This window comes from Oncorhynchus clarkii, chromosome 12, assembly GCF_045791955.1.
Source record: "Oncorhynchus clarkii lewisi isolate Uvic-CL-2024 chromosome 12, UVic_Ocla_1.0, whole genome shotgun sequence".
NCBI classification, from domain to species: Eukaryota; Metazoa; Chordata; class Actinopteri; order Salmoniformes; family Salmonidae; genus Oncorhynchus; species Oncorhynchus clarkii.
The window spans coordinates 27101015-27123345 of record NC_092158.1 but is presented as its reverse complement, the minus strand read 5'-3'; the positions used below and the strand labels follow the sequence as shown (position 1 = coordinate 27123345).

At 40.5% G+C, this 22331-nt stretch overlaps 1 protein-coding gene across 1 annotated transcript in view; it reads left to right on the top strand.

The window, feature by feature from the left end:
* LOC139422954 (ectodysplasin-A-like) overlaps window positions 1-22331 on the top strand; it is a 67995-nt gene that overhangs the window by 26616 nt on the left and 19048 nt on the right. The window contains exon 2 of the mRNA XM_071174468.1: window positions 15671-15779. Coding sequence (XP_071030569.1) covers window positions 15671-15779 — 109 coding nt within the window. The remainder of the gene's footprint in view (window positions 1-15670; window positions 15780-22331) is intronic.

Here is a 22331-nt window from a genome sequence, read left to right as displayed (position 1 = left end):
ACCTCTCTCTCATTCTCTCTCTCTCTCTGCTACCTTCTATCTTGTCTCCTGTCTGATTTACTTAGTATCTGTTCTCTTGTTGCTTTACACACCGCCTGGGGCGGCAGGTAGCCTAGTGGTTAGAGCGTTGGGCCAGTAACAGAAAGGTTACAAAATCAAATCCCTGAGCTGACAAGGTAAAAATCTGTCTTCTGCTCCTGAACAAGGCAATTAACACACTGTTCTTAGAGCTGTCATTGTAAATAATAATTTGTTCTTAACTGACTTGCCTAGTTAAATAAAGGGTAAATAAAAAATAAACACAGTCTCTCTTCTCCCCACATCTCATGCTGTTTGACCTGTCTAATGAATCACTGTTATCTCCAAGCTGCAGATGTTACCTAATTTGATCCTTTTCCAACCTGTGTGCACATTTGACATACTACAAGGTAGAATCAAAGTAGAGGCTTATATTGGAACATGTACAGTACTGTACAATAGATTATTTTTTTTAGGAGTATGGCCTTATTTATATTACAGCATATTGGATGACTGTCATTCATATTCAATTCACCCCTGATCACACGCAAAACAGTTCACTTTCATAGCAGCCACATTCAAACAGCATGATCACTTTGCTCAATGTATATATAATTCCTTCTTCCAACTATCTACACGCTCTCCTCCTCTCACCTTTACCCTTCGCTTGTGGACTTGAGTGCTGTCTGTGACCAGGCAAAAAAAACTTTCCAAGCCAAACCTTCATATCATGACAGCTAACCGCTACACACAGCCTACATCGTTGTCAACTAGAACTACTAGAACTAACACGTTAGTAAACCCGCTACAATCATGCAGTACATTGTACAGTCAGAAATCAGTTTAGCAGTTACACCAGTGTGTCCCAGTGGCAATAAATTAATAAAACCAAAAGCTTACGTTGACTTGGATGAGTTCCAGTGTTGGATAGCCATAGCCAGCTAGCATCCCTCTCTGTTTGAGCAGGGCGTTTGAGTAGGCTAAACTAGCTAGCTGCATTTGCTAGCTAAGTGAAAGTGAAAGTTTAAAAAAAAAATACAACCAAATATAGCTAGCTCGCTCTTCTCCTTCATTTAAAAAAAAAAACTGTTCATCTATTGTCTTTCACCCTCTTTGATGCAACTACTCACCACATTTTATGCAGTGCTAGCTAGCTGTAGCTTATGCTTTCAGTACTAAATTCATTATCTAATCCTTTGATTGGGTGGACAACATACTGCACGAGCTCTGATAGGTTGGAGGACATCCTCCGGAAGTTGTCATAATTACTGTGAAAGTCTATGGAAGGGGTGAGAACCATGAGACTCCTATGTTTTGTATTGAAGTCAATGTTCCCAGAGGTAGGAGCTAGGAGGCTAGCTGTCTTCCGGCTACACCACGGGGCTACACTACAGAGTGCTGCTGAGGCTAATGTAGACCTTCATTGCAAAACTGTGTTTTAATCTATTATTTGGTGATGTGAATATATTTAGAATCGTTTTATCTAATAGGATCACTTTTTTAAATTTTCACTATTTAGATTTTTATGAAATTCACAGAGGAGGGTGGTCCTCCCCTTGCTCCTCTGATGAGCCTCCACTGCTATGAGTACAGTATTATCATGTTTAGCATATTCTTTCTGGTCTGGATTTCTTCTGGGAGGGTTTCATGATAGAACTCTAAGCACATATTTGTAATTGTCATGCCATGGGCCATCACATATAGATTTCACATGTCTTTGTGCACCATAAATATGGCAACCACTGTAGAGTACTGTGAACACAGTTTACCTAGCAGATTGTTAGTTTTACCCATCCCACTAAAAGACCATATCTGCTCGGAGAGCATGTTCTCCTGCCAATTGTTGAGACTTTAATTGTTAATCCTGTAAGTATGAAACCCAATACCTTTAAAAAATGCTTTAAGGAACGCTCCCACTGGACACACTGGTGGAATCAACGTTGTTTCAGTGTAATTTGTCAATGTATTGTGACGTGGAATCAACAGGGAAAATTCATTGGATTTTAAAAAAGTAATTAACCAGTACTGTTTTCACCAATTTCAACCAGAGTTGTAAGCATTGAAATTAGGGTAAAACTTGTATTTAAATACATTGACATAACAACCTGTTTGTCAGGTTAAGACAATCTAATTTCAACATAATCATCAGAACTCTGTATACGTTGAAATGGCGTTGAAAATTCCTCATCCTATATTCAATGTATTGGGTGGTTGAAATTCTGTTGAATCATATACAAGACAATATCCAAAGATAAAAGTGTGTTATTAATACCATGCATTTGGCATCCTATTTATAGAGTTTAAGGTAACTACTTCTAAACTTCAAAAGATCCAGTCAATCATAGACGAATTAGGGTATATTGTATGTAGCTAGCTTCGTTGAAATGGTGTGCTTTGGGCAAATCAGATGTTAATAGAGCCTACATAAAGCCAACCTCACTCCGAATTTACTTTCACACACAGCTTGTTTAAGAAAAGTTAGAGTTACTTTCAACTATTCAATGTTATTTAGGTAGTCTACTCAAATGAGTATAGAAGCTGATCAATGTCTGAATATTTTGACATGATAGCTCAGCTGAAATTAAAAAGAACTTGTTTCCAAAGCTAAGCAGCGTACATAGAGGTAGGCATCTGGATAGTAGACTTGTTCTCACTGAAGTGCATTACCCCTCATATACCAGTAGGAGTCGTTGGGCTGTGGCTTCACATTTTATCTCAATCTACCTCTTTATTTAGGTTGTTAGCATGACACTGAAACAATGATGTTGATTCAAACAAACATTTTACTATCAACATTGAAACAAGGTCAAATAACATGTCTAATTAAACCTAAAATTCAACCCAATATACACTCAGTGGCCAGTTTGAGAACCATTTTTTTTCACAAAAAAATAAAGCAGGCAGACAGGCATCGAGGCATTCAGTTATTGATCGATTAAACATTAGAATGGGCAAAACGAGTGACCTAAGCGACTTTGAGCGTGGTATGATCGTCGGTGTAACGGCTGTCGTTGGTGAAAGAAGGAGAGGACCAAGGTGCAACGTGGTACGTGTTCATGATCTTTTAATTACACTGAACACTAGAACAAAAATAACAAAACAGAACAAACGAAACAGTCCTGTCTGGGACAGAGACAGAAAACAACTACCCACACCCATAGTGGGAAAACAGGCTGCCTAAGTATGGTTCTCAATCAGAGACAACGATAACCAGCTGCCTCTGATTGGGAACCATACCAGGCCTAAACATAGAAACACAACACCTAGACATACAACATAGAATACCCACCCACATCACACCCTGACCAAACTAAAAATAGAAACATACAAAGCAATCTACGGTCAGGGCGTGACTGTCGGTGCTAGGAGCGCCGGTTCCAGTATCTCAGAAATGGTCGGCCTCTTGGGCTTTTTACACATGACAGTGTCTAAGGTTTACAGAGAAATGTGCGACAAACAAAAAACATCCAGTTAGCTGCAGTCCTGTGGACGAAAACAGCTTGTTGATGAGAGAGGTCGAGGGAGAATGGCAAGAATAGTGACATTTGGGGGGGTTAGCGTGTGCAATTTTTATTAGCCTAATAATAAAGACGTCATTTAAAAGGTAAAAATGTATTACTTACCTTTTAATGTGGCATAAACACAACCTGTCATGATTGTCATACAGATCACTTCAAAAAGTAGGCTACCGGTGCATGTTCGTCCAGTCCAAAATAATTTCAGCATCCAAACTGCATGTATACTCGTGCCATTTGATGAATGGAAATAGACATCTGTTACAAAACACCAAAAAGTGTTCTTAATGACAATCAGCAATTGCCATTGATTAGGCCTACATGAATTGATATGTCTTGCTGACAAATGTATCTTTTTTGTAGCCTGAAAAGTTGGGACCCATGAAAAGGGGCTGAAACTATTCCGTTGAAAACGGGATGGTCACCCTAACACATGGTGAATTTACTAGACTAAGCTGCAATGTGTATTACCATGAACTTCAAATAGGCAGCCAGTGATGTGGTGGTAAGAAAATAGATGGGTAAACTCTGATTGCCTGATGCGGCAAAAACAAATTACACTCCCTATACTTTCAATGCATTTTTTCAGAAAAAGGTGGATAAACGGTGTTTACTTGCGTTTACCCTACACTAGGCCACCTCTGCCAGTAGCTTACCCTCTCAGCCGAGACAATTTTGCAGAATACACAGAGAACAGGTAGCCTACAGGTAGCCTACATTCAATATAATACATTAATTGAATCAAAGCATGTTTTACACCCTAGTTCATGAGTTGTCCATAATTCAGGAGTTAATGCTTGGAGTCTTCACAGATTGTGCAACATAAAACACTACCTTTCTTTCCTTACGTTAATTACATTTATGAGAGTATTATTTGTCATTATTAAGCATTTAACAATTGAATTAGAACATTGAACTTAAACCCTTTATGGATCTTGGAGATCTCTGAAAATGCACTGTAAGTGTAACTATGCCACGTAACACTTCATTACGTTTCGTCATGAAAACAGTTCTCATGGGCACACAAATCCAAAACAATGTAGGCCTATTGCATTGCAAAATCGAATGCTTTTAACCGAACGTTAACCTCTTCTAACCGAAAGAGTCATCTTATAGGCTTACTGTCATTAACGTATACTTGTTGGATGGATTGGATGCGCATTACTGTCTAGCAGTAGGCTAGTTGTCTAGTGATATTGTCGACCATCATCAGCTGATCCAGGAAAAAATAATAAATAATAAAGCTACATAAATGGTCTACTACTTCTGGCCACGGATGGCGCGGAGAACACCAGTACCCGTGCGCACCTGGAAAACAAAGCAATGAGCGCTCTAAACAGCTGACTGACAAAAGCAAACAATGATAAATGAACAAATACATCTAATGCATTGAAATATATCAAGGATGCATGGCAAACAAATGGCAAAAACGAGGAAGTACAAAGGAAAATCTATGAGTAAAGGAGCTCAGCTGAGGCCGAAATTCAGCACTACTGTGTGGACCAACCAGCTCTCACAGTCTCTCTCAGAATTAGACGCCCATCCATGTTTAAAAAAAAATATCAAAGTAGTTCCAAACGTCAAATTTCTAAGTGTTTAAGGTTAAGTTTAGGCATTAACTCAGAATTATTAAGGTTAGGCATTAAAGCTAACCATTACAAAAACATATTTCTATTGCTGGATTTGAACATGCAACTTTTGCCTCTGGAATCAGAGGCAGATGCTTACACCCATCCACCATCCACATTCACAATGCCCTAGAAAACCAAAACCTACTTGAAGGTAACAGTGCTCATTGTTGTCCCTACTGGCCGGTTTTCATGCCGTCTCCTAACGTCCTTAGACATGGATGGACGTCGAAAACTGACTTGTATCACGAGTGACCTGCCTGGAGTGGACAGCACTGAAACATAGAAATTAATGTTTTAAGCCATGACAGAGAGGTGGGTGTGTTAATTTCATATGGAAGCTTTTATTTTCATATTTACCACAGTAAAACATATTTTCCAATACATTTTAAACAAATAGGAGAATGGTTAAATTAGCATTATTTAGACACCCCCTCCACCCCCACCCAATGTTGGACTTTTGTTGCTTTTAGGGGTGCTACAGTGGTGTGTATTCATGGATGCCAAGGAAAATCAGGCTTCTCAAAACAATTGACCAACAACAAAACATACAATTATTTATCTTTCGTCTCTCTGTGTTTCATAATTTTCCTTAAATTCGCAAGTGGCTGAATGTATCTCACACGAGAAAGAATTAGAGCAAGTGAAACAGCGCCCCTCTGTCTCTTTACGTGTAGGCCATCTATCTGATGCTGTCTGGTCCAAACGAGTATGACATTGTCGCCGCCAGTAGCATTGAAGGCAAGGGAATCCAGCGAGCATTTGGCCTCCCTTGATAAAAAAAGTGTACAAAATTAGCCAATCAGCATTAAGCTAAACTGAGTAAGCTCAACTGTGAATGGTCCTGGCGCTCTAAAAAAAAGTGTAAAGGGAACCCAGCTTGGATTTGGTTTCACTCCTATCAAATCCCATTGTAAGCATACGTCATTGACAGAAAAACTTGAATTGTTGCATCTGGTTTTGTTGTTGTCCTCTGCGGGCTAGCTAGCCAGCTGGCAAAAATTGTCCCTTTACTAAATTAGCCATGGATGGAGATAGGAATTTGGACTTGTGGTTTTACTTAATTCTCCGTATTGGCCAACGACGATTCTGATCCAAGCATTAATTCATACATTGTTGTGCCCCTGGCATTAAAGGATGGAAGTTCAATATGTAGCTAGATGTATAAGGCTAATGTTAACTAGCTAACGTTTCCCATGAATGGAAGTTAGGCTTTTAGCCAAGTAGCCTAGGACAACAAAAAATAAAAGTGTTTACTGTATGACAGAGTGGTGGACAGTTTCGTCAACATGAAAGAGAGAAGGATGGTATTGGCGTTTCTATACAAGTAGGGTGAGTCAGCATATGTTTTCTGCTTGCACAAACATGCACGCACACACACACACACACACAGAAATCAGAACCATGGACAGCCACAACATATTTAGCTTACATTGATTGGACTAAATAGTTTTTGGTATCTTTTAGTTGTCAGTGTATTAGACTAAGCAGAGGTGATTTTATGATGTTGATATGTCAAAGTTGAAATGGTACTGGAATAGTAGAGGCAGCACCTGTTTTCTTTGTGACTCGCGGTAACTCTCTGTGGTTCTAAATCAATAGTTATTTTGTCGTCCGAAAATATTGGAAACATTAACTTGCTTGACCATGCTATACAGTGCCTTGCGAAAGTATTCGGCCCCCTTGAACTTTGCGACCTTTTGCCACATTTCAGGCTTCAAACATAAAGATATAAAACTGTAAAACTGCTGAAGAAAAGCAGGCCCAAACCATGATGCTGCCACCACTATGTTTGACAGTGGGGATGGTGTGTTCAGCTGTGTTGCTTTTACGCCAAACATAACGTTTTGCATTGTTGCCAAAAAGTTCAATTTTGGTTTCATCTGACCAGAGCACCTTCTTCCACATGTTTGGTGTGTCTCCCAGGTGGCTTGTGGCAAACTTTAAACGACACTTTTTATGGATATCTTTAAGAAATGGCTTTCTTCTTGCCACTCTTCCATAAAAGCCAGATTTGTGCAATATACTTGTTTGATTGTTGTCCTATGGACAGAGTCTCCCACCTCAGCTGTAGATCTCTGCAGTTCATCCAGAGTGATCATGGGCCTCTTGGCTGCATCTCTGATCAGTCTTCTCCTTGTATGAGCTGAAAGTTTAGAGGGACAGCCAGGTCTTGGTAGATTTGCAGTGGTATGATACTCCTTCCATTTCAATATTATCGCTTGCACAGTGCTCCTTGGGATGTTTAAAGCTTGGGAAATCTTTTTGTATCCAAATCCGGCTTTAAACTTCTTCACAACAGTATCTCGGACCTGCCTGGTGTGTTCCTTGTTCTTCATGATGCTCTCTGCGCTTTTAACGGACCTCTGAGACTATCACAGTGCAGGTGCATTTATACGGAGACTTGATTACACACAGGTGGATTGTATTTATCATCATTAGTCATTTAGGTCAACATTGGATCATTCAGAGATCCTCACTGAACTTCTGGAGAGAGTTTGCTGCACTGAAAGTAAAGGGGCTGAATAATTTTGCACGCCCAATATTTCAGTTTTTGATTTGTTAAAAAAGTTTTAAATATCCAATAAATGTCGTTCCACTTCATGATTGTGTCCCACTTGTTGTTGATTCTTCACAAAAAAATACAGTTTTATATCTTTATGTTTGAAGTCTGAAATGTGGCAAAAGGTTGCAAAGTTCAAGGGGGCCGAATACTTTCGCAAGGCACTGTAGGTCATGAAACTGTCTGTTACTGTACATGCAATATGCTTTGTGGACTTCACTGGACAGAGGTTGCTATTTTCCCCATTGATTTTACCCGCTGCTACTGGGGAGCTAACGTCTCATTCAGGGGAGCTGTGCCCCACCTGACTCCCCTGTAATTCGCACCCTGGGTGGACCACAAACAGGCAAATAATGGTACACTACAACAGTTGTGTGCAGAATGGCATCTCAGAATGCACAACTCATCGGTCCTTCTTGCGGATGGGCTATTGCAGCAGACGACCACACCGGGTTCCACTCCTATCAGCTAAAAACAAGAAGAAGCGGCTCCCGTGGGCATGCGATCACCAACCAACACTGGACAATTGAGGAGTGGAAAAACATTTCTTGGTCCAATGAATCCCAGTTCCTGTTGCGTCATGCTGATGGCAGAGTCAGGATTTGGCGTAAGCAGCATGAGTCCATGGCCCCATCCTGCCTGGTGTCAACAGTACAGGCTGGTGGCGGTTGTGTAATTGTGTGGGGAATGTTTTCCCGGCACACGTTAGGTCCCTTGACACCAATTTAGCAATGTTTGAACACCACACCTTGTAGAATCCATGCCCCAAAGAACTCAGGCTGTTCTGGAGGCAAAGGGGTGTCTGACCCGGTGCATGGGTGTACCTAATTAACACCAATGAGTATAGGATGATCAAAATAATTATAACAATATGTGGAATTTTCAACACAATTTCAATGTATACAGTACATAGTTCTGATGATTATGTTGAAATTAGATTGATGTAACAACCTATTAGTCAAGTTAAGTCCATTTATTTAGGTTGAAGTTTTACTCTAATTTCAATGTATACAATGCTTGTGTGATCATTTTTAAGACCTCAAATTACTTTTCATTAATAATCTTGTCTAACAACATGTATTACTGGGCAGTGCAAATTCAAATCAAATCAAATCAAATGTTATTGGTCACATACACATGGTTTGCAGATGTTAAAGCGAGTGTAGGGAAATGCTTGTGCTTCTAGTTCCAACAGTGCAGTAATATCTAACAAATAATCTAACAATTCCCAACAACTACCTAATACTCACAAATCTCAAGGGGTGAATGAGAATATGTACATATAAATATATGGATGAGCGATGGCCGAGCGGCATAGGCAAGGTGCAGTAGATGGTATAAAATACAGTATATACATGTGAAATGAGTAATGTAAGATATGTAAACCTTATTAAAGTGGAATTATTTAACGTGGCATTGTTTAAAGTGACTCCAGTGATCGTGTCTCAATGTGGGCAGCAGCCTCTCTGAGTTAGTGATTGCAGTTTAGCAGTCTGATGGCCTTGAAATAGAAGTTGTTTGTCAATCTCTCGGTCCCAGCTTTGATGCACCTGTACTGACCTTGCCTTCTGGATGATAGCGGTGTGAACAGGCAGAGGCTTGGGGGGGTTGTTGTCCTTGATGATCGTTTTGTAGTTCTTGTGACATCGGGTGCTGTAGGTGTCATGGAGGGCAGGTAGTTTGCCCCCGGTGATGCGTTGTGAAGACCGCACCACCCTCTGGAGAGCCTTGCGGTTGAGGATGGTGCAGTTGCCGTACCAGGCTGTGATACAGCCCAACAGGATGCTCTCAATTGTGCATCTGTAAAATTTCCTCAGGGTTTTGGGTGACAAGCCAAATTTCTTCGGCCTCTTGAGGTTGAAGAAGCGCTGTTGGGCCTTCTTCACCATTTCAGTTTGTCCGTGATGTGTACGCCGAGGAACTTAAAACTTTCCACTTTCTCTACTGCTGACCCTTCGATGTGGATAGGGGGTGTGGATAGGGGGGTGCTCCCTCTGCTGTTTCCTGAAGTCCACGATCATCTCTTTTGTTTTATTGAAGTTGAGTGAGAGGTTATTTTCCTGACACCACACTCCGTGTCCTTACCTCCTCCCTGTAGGCTGTCTCGTCGTTATTGGTGATCAAGCCCACTACTCTTATGTCATCTGCAAACTTGATGATTGAGTTGGAGGTGTGCATGGCCACACAGTCGTGGGTGAACATGGGGTACAGGAGAGGGCTGAGCACACACCCTTATGTGGCCCCAGTGTTGAGGGTCAGTGAAGTGGAGATGTTGTTTTCTACCTTCACCACCTGGGGGCGGCCTGTCAAAAAGTTCAGGACCCAGTTGCACAGGGAGGGGTTGAGACCCAGGGCCTCCAGCTTGATGATGAGCTTGGAGGGTACTATGGTGTTGAATGCTGAGCTGTAGTCAATGAACAGCATTCTTCAATAGGTAATATTTTTGTCCAGATGGGATAGGTGCAGTGTAATGGTGATTGCGTCATCTGTGGACCTGTTGGGGCGGAATGCAAACTGAAGTGGGTCTAGGGTGGCCGGTAAGGTTGAGGTGTTATGATCCTTGACTATTATCTCAAAGCACTTCATGATGACATAAGTGAGTGCTTACGGGCAGTAGTAATTTAGTTCAGTTATCTTTGCCTTCTTGGGTACAGAAACAATGTTAGCCATCTTGAAGCATCTGAGGACAACAGACTGGGATAGGTAGCGATTAAATATGTCCGTAAACACACCAGCAAGCTGGTCTGCGCATGCTCTGAGGACGTGGCTAGGGATGCCGTCTGGGCCAGCAGCCTTGCAAGGGTTAACATGTTTAAAAGTTTTTCTCACGTCAGCCACTGAGAAGGAGAGGGGTGGCGCAGACTTTGTTAGCGAGCCGCGACGGTGGCACTGTATTATCCTCAAAGCAGGCAAAGAAGGTGTTTAGTTTGTCTGGAAGCATGACATCAGTATCTTGGACGTGGTTGTATTTTGTTTTTGTAATTATTTGAAACTGAACTATTCCTTTCTTGGAAACGTTTCCTCTTAATGAAAAGGTTGGGAGTAATATTCTCTACAAGTGACCAAGACTATATCAACAAAAATAAGCAATCGCTGTACCATCAATTTAGTAAGTTATTTGGTCTGAAACAAGACTTCTCACCTAAAACACCTCTGTGGCAAAACAGACTCCTGCCAATGATCTTGAATAGCAAAACAATTCAACAGTGGCATCAGAAGTGAATAACGCATTTAGAACATTGTTATATAGATGGGGTGCTTATATAATTTAGAACATTGTTATATAGATGGGGTGCTTATATAATTTAGAACATTGTTATATACAGTGGGGCAAAAAAGTATTTAGTCAGCCACATATTGTGCAAGTTCTCCCACTTAAAAAGATGAGAGAGGCCTGTCATTTTCATCATAGGTACACTTCAACTATGACAGACAAAATGAGAAAAAAATCCAGAAAGTCACATTGTAGGATTTTTAATGAATTTATTTGCAAATTATTGTGGAAAATAAGTATTTGGTCAATAACAAAAGTTTATCTCAATACTTTGTTATATACCCTTAGTTGGCAATGACAGAGGTCAAACGTTCTCTGTAAGTCTTCACAAGATTTTCACACACTGTTGCTGGTATTTTGGCCCATTCCTCCATGCAGATCTCCTCTAGAGCAGTGATGTTTTGGGGCTGTTGCTGGGCAACACGGACTTTCAACTCTCTCCAAAGATTTTCTATGGGGTTGAGATCTGGAGACTGGCTAGGCCACTCCAGGACCTTGAAATGCTTCTTACGAAGCCACTCCTTCGTTGCCCGGGCGGTGTGTTTGGGATCATTGTCATGCTGAAAGACCCAGCCACGTTTCATCTTCAATGCCCTTGCTGATGGAAGGAGGTTTTCACTCAAAATCTCATGATACATGGCCCCATCAGTCATCCTGGTCCCTTTGCAGAAAAACATCCCCAAAGCATGATGTTTCCACCCCCATGCTTCACAGTAGGTATGGTGTTCTTTGGATGCAACTCAGCATTCTTTCTCCTCCAAACACGACAAGTTGAGTTTTTACCAAAAAGTTATATTTTGGTTTCATCTGACCATATGACATTCTCCCAATCTTCTTCTGGATCAACCAAATGCTATCTAGCAAACTTCAGACGGGCCTGGACATGTACTGGCTTAAGCAGGGGGACATGTCTGGCACTGCAGGATTTGAGTCCCTGGCGGTGTAGTGTGTTACTGATGGTAGGATTTTTTTCTTTGGTCCCAGCTCTCTGCAGGTCATTCACTAGGTCTCCCCGTGTGGTTCTGGGATTTTTGCTCACTGTTCTTGTAATCATTTTGACCCCACGGGGTGAGATCTTGCGTAGAGCCCCAGATCGAGGGAGATTATCAGTGGTCTTGTATGTCTTCCATTTCCTAATAATTGCTCCCACAGTTGATTTCTTCAAACCAAGCTGCTTACCTATTGCAGATTCAGTCTTCCCAGCCTGGTGCAGGTCTACAATTTTGTTTCTGGTGTCCTTTGACAGCTCTTTGGTCTTGGCCATAGTGGAGTTTGGAGTGTGACTGTTTGAGGTTGTGGACAGGTGTCTTTTATACTGATAACAAGTTCAAACAGGTGCCATTAATACATGTAACGAGTGGAGGACAGAGGAGCCTCTTAAAGAAGAAGTTACAGGTCTGTGAGAGCCAGAAATCTTGCTTGTTTGTAGGTGACCAAATACTTATTTTCCACCATAATTTGCAAATAAATTCATTAAAAATCCTACAATGTGATTTTCTGGATTTTTTTTTCTCATTTTGTCTGTCATAGTTGAAGTGTACCTATGATGAAAATTACAGGCCTCTCTCATCTTTTTAAGTGGAAGAACTTGCACAGTTGGTGGCTGACTAAATACTTTTTCCCCCCCACTGTAGATCAGGTGCTTATGTCATTTGAGCTGAAAGTATATATACCAGTTATCTAATAATAGTTTATTTTGTTATTTACAGTTATGAAACTTTCTCAGAAGCAGTCTTGGAGACATTACTTTTCTACATCTATCAAGTATTGAACAACTACTCCATAATAACTGTGACTCATATAGATTTATATCCAGAGTGTACTCATTGCTAATGCAACAATGACCAAAACCAGATGTACATAAGTCAAGAGAGCAATGGGAATCTGATTTGAATATTACAATTGATGAGGGGCTATGGTCGGACCTATGCCAAGATAGTGTGTCAGTGACAATCAACTCTAGATACAGACTTATACATTACACTTTCCTCGACCAACTCTATCTGACACCTCAGAGGCTACATAGATATAACCCTGAAATATCAGAAATGTGTTTCAGATGTGGAACAACAGAAGGCATTTTTTTGCATTCTACTTGGCAGTGTACTATATAATTATGGAGGTACCTTTCCCACTTGACCCTGAAATATGCCTTCTGAGTAACTTTAACTTTTCTGGGTAACTTAAAATGTGAGTTTGAGGAATAACTTCAATATCAAATTTACAGAAATCGCAAGAAAATGTGTTGCATTGACATGGAAATCAAATTCCCCTCTCCAAATTCCAAGATGGCTCTCTGAAATGAATAAGTGTATTCCTATTAAGAAGATGACCTATGCTTTAAGAAATAAATTCAACTACTACTTTGTATGGCAACCCTTCCTGGACTATATGGAAATACTTCCATTGGGGTTGGTGATATGTGCTTGTAGATGTTAATATTGTCTCTCCGTAATGTACTGTTTATATTGCTTTGTGAATGTGTTGGTCTCTCTTGTCTTTTGCCTTATTTAGTCATTATTAGTATTATTATTATTTTTTTTTTGTAATTTGTAATTGTTTTAATAAAAATAAAAAAATTGGGGGGAGGGGTGGGGAGGGCTGAATAAGCTTTTTTTGTAGTACTTACTCTTGCTGTGTTGTATTGTTTGGTTGTTCAATAATTGAAAAATAAAATAAAATAATTGTTATTATTTTGTCCAACAACATTGTGTTCTTTTTCGCCATAGGCTGTGTTTGCAGATATCTTGTTTCATTCAGCATATATTTGATTGACATGCTCAGTAATTGTCAGGATGTAGTGATCTTCTGTTGGGGTGAATCAAATGAGATTACATCATAGTGTTTGTCATCCCATACTTGTCATTTTTTTGGGACTGAGGATCTCCTCTGTAATAATTGGATGGAAGCCTCTTGTTAGATTGTAAGGTACACATTTACTCTTCATATTTATAACTTTTTGTAATGTAGATAGCATTTGTATCATAAAGGTAAGCAACAGCATACTGTATAAACTACATCTATTTGGTTGTTATAATACCTCAATGGAAAAGTACTTGGTGAGAGTCAAGTTGACACAAAGCTGCGGTTCATAGGTCTTGTCTCAGGCTCTACAGACTATAATGAGTGCCTGTCAGGGTAACTAAAGTTTTGGCTGTCCTCTCCCTTTACGGGCTGGCTGGGATATCAAAGGCCCCGCTGATAAACAAAATAAACTCCCAGCACTGCTTTCACCCTTTATTGTCCTGCCCGGTTTTAATGTTGGCCAGGTGCAGAGTTAAGCACAAACTCTAGCATTTTTAAGCCGGCATGCAGCGAGCAAAGCATCCACAGAAGCATGCCTGTTGTTGGTATCACTCAGCTACAGTATGACCGTACATCCTCAGTACTGCTGAATAAATCCATTGTTGTTACATTGTATTTGAGGTACAAGGAATGTAGTCCATTGGTTACAGTTCTCGTGTAACATTCCTGTCCTGAACTCCAATGTTTTAGAGTAAAGTATGTCATGTAGGTAGTAAGTACCCTAATATCAGTGCAATATCCATATAGAACTGAGACTACTCTATAAACGCTGACACGCGTACACCAGCATATGAGACTCAACTCTGAAGATTTTAATGATAGTTGGTGGAAGGGGACTATCACCCCAAAGGAATGCAGAGGGGCCATAAAATGAAACTTTTGGCTGGGAGTCATGTGACGGATGGGTAATGCTCATTGTTCACGTTTGGCAAGCCCTAGTCTCTCTTGCACATGTACGTTATTGCCTTAATCAGCGTCACTCATTTATGTAGGGCTTTTGAAACAGTAGTTTGAAGACATGTTTATGGAATACGGAACTAGTGAAAATGAGCTATTATTGTCCTGTAATGTATTGGGGCAAAACTCACTATAACTGTTCACCCAGGCTTTATATAAGCAGTCTAACAATCTTGTGGAATGCAGACAACCCATGTTTAAACCCAGTCAAGAGTAACATTTATTGGTGGACTTTTGGAATTGATGGCTGCTGCTTTCTATTGTCATAAAATGTGCTATTTTCAATGAGTAATCAATACCACATCTCAAGTAGGATCTTCGGCAACGAGCGGCCTGCTCTGCCAAGGGCAGCGTTATGAGCTCAACATAGGATTGTCTACTATCCAACAGACAGAGACTGCCTGGGTTTGGTTTTCTGCATCTTGTACCCAAGCCTAATGCCTTCCGTCAATGGAATCATGTTTTCACATGGTTTCCCCTGGAGTTGGGCATGCATCTGAAATGTTCATCTTTTGCACACTTTCTCCCTCTCCCATTCTTCCTATCCCCTCTTCTTAGTATCTGTGGAGAGGAACTCTGCTTATCGCGTTGCAGTTTGGTCTAATTTATGTTCCATAAGTGCAGGTCTCATAAATACTCAAAGTGAACAAAGCCAAGTAATTCAATCCTGTGTCAACAAACACCAAAAAAACAGACAAATCTAATCCGTCCTGATTTGAAATAAACTTTTACTTCTTTTGCACACATTGCCTGTGATTTCCATGAATGTTATGAGATAATATGAACACGTTTCGTATATTTTATGCAAGTTCTCATGACTTGCTAGTTGAAATGATAAAGACTCCAATGCAAACAACAGTTCTATTTCAATTTTATAACACTTTTCCTTGTATCCTTCACTGACCAACAGAATAGGTTGCCTCTGGGGAACAGTGACGAAAGCTCTCACCTCAAAGAAGACAGAGACAATGCTGTCCATCGCACCAAAAGGAGCCAGCAGAATAAACGACTTGATTCAGGTATGGATTCTTTCTTGGAACAACAATTTCATTACATTCAAAGAATGCCTTAAACTTTCATGTTCTAATTTGTTAAATGACTGGACGGATGGGTGTACGTCAAAGTTTTACCTCCAGGTAAAAGACTCAAGACAGCAGGGATAGAGCAGGCCTGAACCCAGTATGCTGTATGGTTCATGGTGGGCAGTGGTATAGTGGAAACTATATGCAGGTATACACCGTAACCCTGTTTCATTTCAGTGTACATGGCGTATATTCACTTCTTAATCCCCACTGATGCGTATCAAAGTAGTGTAGTGGAGTTTTAAGCCTTATCAATTAAGAAGGCTGATGATATATATCATAATGTTTAGCATAAAATGTTGATCAACTATTATTTCTTCACATTTCACACAGTGGTAGGCCTAAAAGAGAATTCACTAGAACATGTTTTCTAGCCAAGCTAATTAATTTAAATTTCCTAAATCATAGATTAAGTACACGTTTAAATGTAACATGATAAGAACAACCATCTATCAAAACGAGTCAATGGCTAGCTAACAGCCTAGTCTACTGACAAGCTAGCTAACTAGCTGTTTAGCTGGCTAGCATACCCACAAACTCATTTTAATCATATTAACCAGCTAGCTAGCATATTTTCTTGTCAAACTGTTAAATTAGTAGCCAGCCAGTTTCAAGTGATGTTAAATAACAATATAAGTCTTCTACAAACTTTGAGGGTGGTTTTCTTTAAATAGTTCATCAGGGAGACCTCCGTTGTAACTAGCTATGCTGCGCTCTATTGGAACAGTTAATACTCAAATTATACATTGTTTTGAAGCTTAAAATCTCCTCTTTCCAACAGTGTATATATCTTCAAATGTGTTTAGGGGTCAATGTGACTGATTATGATAGAACAAGCCACATATGACTAGCATAATGCCTTTGACCTCCTAGACATTGAAAGAAAGTTGATTTGAAAGCCAAGAGAACAGGAGACTGCATATGAGGAACTGTTTATAAAATATTTATTTCAATGTTCAGTTTTTGGTGTGGCTATTTTGAACAAAGGTAAGACATGCCTCATAATATGAAGTAAAACATCCAGGTTTCAAACAATTAAGGAACAGGAAAAATATAGTGATGCTAATGATCGGCCTATCGTCTTCTGGTAGCCTAGATGGAAAGGCTTTCCCAAAATCCTTCTCAATTAAATGTTAACTAGCTATAAAGTAGCCTATGCCTACCTGGCAGAAAGATATCCTGATTATTTGCATCAATCCAGTGGACATTGGTTTTGCAAACTCCATCTCATGTGCAATACAGAAACACCACTAACCAACAACAGTGCTAGTGCCTGTGCACTTGAATTAAAGGGTAACTACACTCAAAAATCTACATTTCCTGATTTGGACATAGAATATCCAATTATGTTGCTTTTCTATTTTTTAAAAATGGTGAGAGCGAAAACCTGAAAACATTTGGAAGAAATCTGAAACCTATGAATTTCTGACACAGTTGACAGCTTAATTTATGTATTTCAATAGTAGACCTACTATACCAAGATGAGTGAGAGACCATGCGGTAGGATTTTACAGTGAGGAGGCAACAGCAGTTCTTTACTTTTCTTTCCCGGGTGAGGCTTTTACTAGCAAACAGGAAAATAAGCCACCAAAAACTTTACAACTATTTACAAAAGAAAGTAACAAAGATGGAAGTTGCAACAGGAACATAAACTGGGGATAACTCCCAAAACATTTGCACTCAAACAACTCCGACCTTAATAATACCCGTCCACAACCAGTCCCTTGCCTGGCCTAGACAGAAATTACAAGGCTGAAATAGCCTACCTGGAACCTTCACTACGGACCGTACCATTATTAACCAATCATCAATTAGCATTTTTATTGTTTTATTTCACCTTTATTTAACCAGGTAAGCTAGTTGAGAACAAGTTCCCATTTACAACTGCGACCTGGCCAAGATAAAGCAAAGCATTGCGACACAAACAACAACACGGAGGTACACATGGAATAAACAAGTGTACAGTCAATAACACAATAGAAAAAAAGAAAGTCTTTATACAGTGTATGCAAATGGCTTGAGGAGGTAAGGCAATAAATAGGCCATAGTATCTAGGTAATTACAGTTTAGCAAATTAACACTGGAGTGATAGATGAGCAGATGATGATGTGCAAGTAGAAATACTGGTGTGCAAAAGAGCAGAAAAGTAAATAAAAACAATATGGGGATGAGGTAGGTAGATTGGTTGGGCTATTTACAGATGGGCTATGTACAGCTGCAGCGATCGGTTAGCTGCTCAGATAGCTGATGTTTAATGTTAGTGAGGGAAATATAAGTCTCCAGCTTCAGTGATTTTTGCAATTCATTCCAGTCATTGGCAGCAGAGAACTGGAAGGAAAGGCGGCCAAAGGAGGTGTTGGCTTTGGGGACGACCAGTGAGATATACCTGCTGGAACGCGTGTTGTTATCGTGACCAGTGAGCTTTCCTAGCATAGACTTATAGATGACCTGGAGCCAGTGGGTCTGGCGACGAATATGTAGCGAGGGCCAGCCGACTTGAGCATACAGGTCGCAGTGGTGGGTGGTATAAGGGGCTTTGGTGACAAAACGGATGGCACTGTGATAGACTGCATCCAGATTGCTGAGTAGAGTATTGGAAGCTATTTTGTAAATGACATCGCCGAAGTTGAGGATCGGTAGGATAGTCAGTTTTACGAAGGTATGTTTGGCGGCGTGAGTGAAGGAGGCTTTGTTGCGAAATAGGAAGCCGATTCTAGATTTAATTTTTGATTGGAGATGTTTAATATGAGTCTGGAAGGAGAGTTTACAGTCTAGCTAAACACCTAGGTATTTGTAGTTGTCCACATATTCTAAGTCAGAACTGTCCAGAGTAGTCATGCTAGTCGGGCGGGCGGGTGTGGGCAGCGAAAAGGTTGAAAAGCATGCATTTGGTTTTACTAGCGTTTAAGAACAGTTGGAGGCCACGGAAGGAGTGTAGTATGGCGTTGAAGCTTGTTTGGAGGATAGTTAGCACAGTGTCCAAAGAAGAGCCAGATGTATACAGAATGGTGTCGTCTGCGTAGAGGTGGATCAGGGAATCACTCGTAGCAAGAGCAACATCATTGATATATGCAGAGAAAAGAGTTGGCCCGAGAATTGAACCCTGTGGTACCCCCATAGAGACTGCCAGAGATCCGGACAACAGGCTCTCCGATTTGACACACTGAACTCTGTTTGCGAAGTAGTTGGTGAACCAGGCGAGGCAGTCATTTGAGAAACCAAGGCTGTTGAGTCTGTCGATAAGGATAATGTGATTGACAGAGTCGAAATCCTTGGTCCCGAAAGCATGTCGAAAGCATGTTCAAATACAGGCATGAATTAACAATAAACATATTCTGACAATAATCAATATATTACTAAATATATTCACACTTCAGTCAATGGTGTAGGACCCTGCATAAAGCAGGGTAACATTTGTCCTCCCTTCGAATTCAACCACATTACAGATCTCAGTAACACAGGATAAGTAGCGCTCCTGAACACAGCTGTGTTTGAGACACCTCCTGATGCAGCAGGAACAAAGGATTCACCTCTTCATTCAACGAGGATTACCAGTATGTTTGCAAACAATTTTTTACCTTTAACCTAGCGATTACATCACCAAAACATGTGCACTTGAAGCATACTAAGACTGAGTAACACAGCACTGCAAACAAATGGCTGGCGCATCCAAAACCAAATTAATGTTGGCGTGAACTCTAACATGCATTTCTCTCTCATTACAGGCAAACATCGGCAGTACTGAAGGACATGGCTAAACACATATTACATTCAATAAATTAATGTGCATTCTCATAAACCCTTAAAGTGTTTCAAATGTCTGGTTACTTATATATGGCATGTCTTTAGGTTGTGAAAGAGATTATTTGGACGATCATCACAATTGGGTTTATAATTTTAGGTCATTCAGAGTACATGTCACTCTTTCTCCTGTTTAAAAAATTACACAAGGCGCCTTTCCTTCACTGGGCGGGCCGTTTAGTTGCATTTACAGAGGCTGGATCTATGCACTTTGGGAGGGAGACGCTGTTCCCCACTTCTATGTTGTTGGTATAAAACCAGAACATAAGTAATTACATTTTTGCGGCTGTTCTCCTGATTTCTTGGTTTGAAAGGAGCGAGCACTGGATTTTTGATGTGGTATTCAGTTCAAAGCCTGACATGCATTGCATTGGAACATTTACAATGCAGTAATTTGTTTGGGCGCTCTGTCATTAGAGGGTTTAAGTCTCTCTCTCTCCCTCGCTCTCTCTTTCCATTGTGGGCTACTGCTGCTGCTTAGATATCAGTTGAAGTGAGTCTACATATTTCAGCTTCACACAATAAGGTTGGTATGATCCTGCCAGAATCAGGATCTGGTGAGGCATTGTTCCTTTCCTCGGATTACCTCCAGTCAGGGGAGGCTGAGGAGATGATTGACATGTGTTTTGGACGCTGCTGCTTTCTGCTCTGAGGATGTATTTACATGTAAATATGGTGCAGGTCCAGTGTTTTCATTGGAGAGGTACTGTAGGGAAGAAGTGGTGCTGTGATCCCAGCTGGAGAGCTGCTCTTTTGGCTTAAAGGAAAGATTCACCCATTTTGAATGTTACTGTATTTTTTATCTTATCTCTGAGATAAAATATGCATATAAGAGATGCACAAAAACTACACTGAACAAAAATATAAATGCAACATGTAAAGGTCCCATGTTTCATGAGCTGAAATAAAAAATCCCACAAATGTTCCATAGCTTATTTCTATCAAATTGTGTGCACAAATTTGTTTACATTACTGATAGTGAATATTTCTCCTTTGCCAAGATAATCCATCCACCTGACAGATGTGGCATATCAAGAAGTTGATTAAACAGCATGATTATTACACAGGTGCACCACTTTAAAATGTGCAGTTTTGTCACACAACACAATGCCACGGATGTCTCAAGTTTTGAGGGAGCGTGCAATTGGCATGCTGACTGCAGGAATGTCCACCAGAGCTGTTTCCAGATAATTTAATGTTAATTTCTTACCATAAGCTGCCTCCAATGTTGTTTTAGAGAATTTGGCAGTACGTCCAACTGGCCTCACAACTGCAGACCACGTGTAACCACACCAGCCTAGGCCCTACACATCCGGCTTCTTCACCTGTGGGATCATATATATTTGACATTCTTGCATGTTGTAATTATATTTTTGTTCAGTGTATATATAACATAAAAATGGGTGACTCTTTCCTGTAATGCTGAGGATCTCCCCTGATGGTCACTGATGAGGTGTCAGTCACCAAGAACAATTAGGGAATAGGATATTAGGAGTTAGAAAGTAGTATGTTAGATTGGTGCCAGGAAAGGTTTCCACTGGTGATAAAGATCCACACAAGCACAAAGGTGCTGCATGCCATGTGAAGTGTGCCAGAGCACAGAGTATTGCAAGAGAGGTGTTGGCAGAGCCCAGAAATTACCGGGTCTTTGGCTGCCTCAGAAATGCCTGCCTGGTTTTGAACTACACGCATTCCCAAGATCAGCATTGAAGAGTGACTCCCCTACAAACATCCAAAGAAAAAGTATTGGAAAGGGAACAGGTACTATATGGAAGGAAAGGCCTCTCCAAAAGAGCCCCCAAAAGAATGTGACAAGAATAGGCAATATGGAGGGCAACAGCAACTGCAAATGAATATTTTCACTGGACTGAAAATACACTAGACGGTTCGTGTATTATCACACTGCTCAGGCTTAGGGCACTTCCGCCTGCCTTAGAACCAGACGATACGCTTGTGCGGTGAACAAACCTTCTGTGACACCTTATCTGTTTTGATCTCTACCACCTTGGGTTTAGGAGACAATGTAGGAGGAAGGGAGGGAACCTACTCCTTCTGTACTTCCTCCCTGGGGAGATTTAACAATGTATTGAGGGTGGCGTTAATCTTTACAAGCACAAAATGATTGGGATTTTTCATCTGTCAAAGAGTACGGGGTCAGTGTTGTAACCGGTAGAAGTGGGATCGCTGCGAGACATGCCCTGACACAGATGACTGCTGCTGTTGAAAGGAAGAGCTTTATGTTCACCTGTCATGAAGTTCCTCCTTCTTATCACCTACATATGTCACTGAATTTATTCACAGAGATGTGTTCACACCGCAAAACCCATCTGTCTTTGCTTCACACTCGAATCTAATCCAGTTGAACAGAATTTTTATTCCAAGGTATTTATTCATTCTTTCTGGAGTGTAGAGTTTGTGGTTATATTGGAAATGGATTGTGAGAGTGAGTCATGAAAGCCTTGTCCTTGTATGCTCTGTGTGCCATAGTGTAAACTGGAACACTCAGCATGGGGACTATCAGAATGACATGTGTATACATACATATGTGAGTCTTCAGAGTTTGTTAGCCCTACATACAGTGCCTTGCGAAAGTATTCGGCCCCCTTGAACTTTGCGACCTTTTGCCACATTTCAGGCTTCAAACATAAAGATATAAAACTGTATTTTTTTGTGAAGAATCAACAACAA